This window comes from Rhagoletis zephyria, unplaced genomic scaffold, assembly GCF_001687245.7.
Source record: "Rhagoletis zephyria isolate East Lansing unplaced genomic scaffold, Rhagoletis_zephyria_1.1 Rzeph_scaffold_00312, whole genome shotgun sequence".
Taxonomy (NCBI): Eukaryota; Metazoa; Arthropoda; class Insecta; order Diptera; family Tephritidae; genus Rhagoletis; species Rhagoletis zephyria.
In genome coordinates, this window is record NW_016157396.1 from 4,728 (window position 1) to 8,708 (window position 3,981).

Consider the following 3,981-nt stretch of genomic DNA (forward strand, 5'->3'; position numbering starts at 1 on the left):
AACACAATTTATTTTTGCTTTTCGAAAACTTAAGTTTCTTAGTTTATCCTTCTGATTCTATTGAAACAGACACAGATAAATGCAATTATTATAATTTTAGTACATAAAACAATAATACAGCAAACAGCTAAAAATGCGTGGACACCAGCACCCGGATTCCAACTTTTGTTATCGCTAAAATGCTAAAATCTGCTAAAACGCTTAAGATAAAATTTTATCCTAATTTTTGGCGAACTCCAAAGATCGCGATTCTGTCCACCCTGTCGCTAAAATTTGCTTAGCCTAAATTTTAGTACTTTATTCGGCCGCCAGGAGCGCTGTGCAGCAACGGCAGCTGTCAAATTTTGTTATGATTTTAAGGTACGACCGCACTGGGCGACGCGACACTGCAGCGGCACTACGCGACACGGCGCGACACTTTTTGGTATACCGCACTGAAACTGCAGCGGCGCGACACTTCGCTGCATTTTTTTTTATTTATTTGCGTCAAAACATTCAAACAAGATGGATGCCAGTGACGCTGATGTAATGTTAATGCCTTTTATTTTTATTTTCCTTGGCGAATTCTCCTCAAATGTTATGTTTCTTTACATAAAATTTTCTTCTTGAATGAAATGCATCTGAATATTCACTTNTCAAATGTTATGTTTCTTTACATACAATTTTCTTCTTGAATGAAATGCATCTGAATATTCACTTACAATTCGAAATCAATTTCAAGTTAAAAATATAGTACGTNGAAATGCATCTGAATATTCACTTACAATTCGAAATCAATTTCTTCAAGTTAAAAATATAGTACGAAATGTTATGTCGCTCCGCTGGGTATACCACACTATGCGGCACCGGAACTGCGCGACACCACGCGACGCGACATTTTTGCCTAGTTGGTCAACTTTGCCGCGCAGCGTCGCGTCGCGTAGCTCCGCTGCAGCGTAGTGCAGTATGCTCCATATGAATCCATGCAGAGAATATTTTCCGCGCTGTGTAGTGTCGTGTCGCGTCGCCCAGTGCGGTCGTACCTTTAATAGTGAAAATAAGAGTAAGTAGAACTTTTCAATAATTTTGACCGATTTATTATAAATTCATATAACTTATTAATAAAACTAATAAAGTACAATCAAAGAGTTTGGGATTGCAAATTAAATAAAGTGTTTGTAAAGTGATAACAAGTCGGTTAATTAAGCATTTTGTTGCAACCATAAATACAAAAAACTGCTGTAATACTATTCATGAAAACCAGCAATAAATATAAAACTTAATTCACTATGCAAGCCGCTTCTTAAGTTGCTAGCCATTATTTACTAAACCACACACCCAATCGTTTCTTGGAAGGACTATGGTCATATTTTATGAACAATGGTGTGGTTACTGCAAAATGGTTACGGCCAATTTCCCGGCAAGTTGCTCTGGAACTACATGGCCTGAAAATACGAGCACGAAAACTTCTTTGTACACGATTTTCGTATTTACCGCGTGAAATTAAAATTCGTTCCTATCCAACTTTTTTCTGTTTCCATCCTTCACCGTCTTCAATGGCTCCTCCACACGCGTTTAGTTTCTAAGCAAGATGGTTCCACTGCTCCAGCAAATGCCTGCACCCGGTGTCATTCACGAATTTAAAAAAAAAGAACCTTAACGATTTCAGTTACGAGAAAATCTTTTCCATAACTGTCATGAGAGAATTCCCTGTATTTTTCCAAATATTGAACAAGCTCATTTGTCACCCTTCTGCTGCTGCAGTTTTCGATTTTTAATATGAATTACAACAATTTTTATTTAATCGAGTATTTTGTTGATTTATTTTTTAGCACCGAATATTTGTCGTCGTCAAATTTGCAGGCTTTTAAGCGAAAAAGAAGTATTTTTAGCGATGGAAAAAACGCTGGAATCGCCATTTTAGCTGTTTGAGCTGTCAAAAACAGTTCACTCGCTTTATCCGGATTCATTTTGTTCATCGCTAAAATTTGTCAAAAAATGTGCCAAAAATGGCGATTTTTAGAGTTGCATTTTCATGATAGAATCCCGAAAATCGCTGAAAATTGCTAAAATTAATTTAGCACTTTTTGGCGTTGGAGTTTTAGCGATAGCGAATGTTGGAATCCGGGTGCAGTTAAATATTTTCTTTAGCTTATATTTAAAATACGTATAGAAATGCAGTAATTGAAATGTTTTCGTTTATGTATGTTTGTATATACATACAAGCAATTAATAAAATATGAGAAATCTTCTGACACTACGACATCATGGCGTATGTATATATTTATAAATATTTAAAAGAATTCATATGTTGCACATACTACTTTGTATTGTATATAAATTTTGTATAAAGTTCCGAAAAATAGTTTTAATTTAAGGATTTCTCTAGTTCCAATGTATACCGTAGCTTCTTAAAAGATAATAAATACGTACATATGGATATGTGTATGTGTTTGTGTATTTACGAGTAGTAAAAAAATACTTAAAAGGCACTTTTTTAAAGCGTGGTTATGGTTGAAATATTGGTTTTCATTTATTGCTTCAGATGTCGAATGTGTGATGTCATCCACAGTTTCGTTGGAAATATTCCTGCTTCCTGTGCATTTGCCGAATCCTATGTATTGACGAATACAATTGTTCTGTATTTAACATGACTAACTTCAGTTAGCAGTGGCTGTATTAATGTTTTTGAAGTCTTGCGTTTGAGTGGTACTTCGTAGTACCTCAAGCCATCTGTGCATAAAACAAAGATGTTTTATTGAAGAGAGGATATATAAGGGACTACTTACCGATTATAAGTGTGCACACTTTCAGCACGGAAGAAGTAAACATGATTCTTAAATGATAATTTGAAAACAAATTCCTTTTGAACCGCATCTTGGTGACCTGGCGGGCCAACAGAGTATCCCAATAACGGTAAACTAGCCAGCGCAAATTCGTCCTGATAGCTTTTGTAGAAGTACAAGCAGAACGAAGTAAAGACGACCCATAATTTTTGCCAACCGGAACTATTTTTGAATTTACGCAGCAAATATCCGGACAGTTGGTTTTCGGCGGATATTAGATGATCGCCCAAACCGACGGTTGCGCCACGATGCCAACAAACGTGTAGAGCAGTGTTGCTGCGCGAGGGTGGCGTTTTGTGTTGTAAATTTTGTTGCTGTTGATGCAGTTGTTGCGCGGTCAAGCCGTTCGTCAAACCGCAGAGATCGAGACCCTCTTCCGATGAGCCTGCCGAAGTTAACAAAAAAATAAAAAGTCATAAACAAAACTCTTTCAAATACCATAGACGAACATTGGATTAGGTTTTTTGACCGTTCCTACTAAGGCGTATATCACTATCATACACCTCGCGTAGGAATTATTCTTATTCGTCAGAAAAAAAAAAATCACATTGAAGGTACTCATCTTCAAAGTTAAATATCTCTGCCGTTAGTTAAGCTATTTAGGTTAAACTAAAAATATCTAGAACACCAATACTTTTGCCTTATGCCACCAATAAAAATGTATATCAAATAACTACCCTGCAAAAAATTTTTTCAGAGTATTCTGAATCGTAAAGAAATTTTAACGAATTCGGAGAGATCCCATCCGATTTTTTTCCGAATTTTCTAAAATGAAATAAATTACGCACACTTCCATTCTTTTACGAAATTTCGGAAGAAAATCGGTGAAGAAATGAAAAAATGCTGCTATGTGAAGAATTTCTTGCAGACTTTTTTCGGAATTTTCTTTATTTTTCGTACAGAAATTTCTTTACGAGTTCGTGTCAACCACTTCATATAATTTTCTTTGAAGATTCGGAAAAAAATCGTTACAGAAATCAGATACTCCTAAAGATTTCGTTAAGATTTCGGGAACTTTGGTTTGCAGGGAAAATTCTGAAAAAAGTCTGCAAGAAATTCTTAACATAGCATTATTTTCATTTCTTCACCGATTTTCTTCCGAAATTTCGTAAAAGAATGGAAGTGTGCGTAATTTATTTCATTTTAGAAAATTCGG

The 3,981-nt window shown here is 35.6% G+C and overlaps 1 protein-coding gene across 1 annotated transcript in view; it reads right to left on the reverse strand.

Annotated features, from left to right (window-relative positions):
- Positions 1–1,962: 1,962 nt before the first annotated feature.
- Positions 1,963–3,981, reverse strand: part of Cdep (Chondrocyte-derived ezrin-like domain containing protein) — a 306,470-nt gene continuing 304,451 nt past the window's right edge. The window contains exons 13-14 of the mRNA XM_017610410.1: positions 2,769–3,210; positions 1,963–2,712 (exon numbers count right to left, since the gene is read on the reverse strand). Coding sequence (XP_017465899.1) covers positions 2,640–2,712; positions 2,769–3,210 — 515 coding nt within the window. The 3' untranslated portion in view covers positions 1,963–2,639. The remainder of the gene's footprint in view (positions 2,713–2,768; positions 3,211–3,981) is intronic.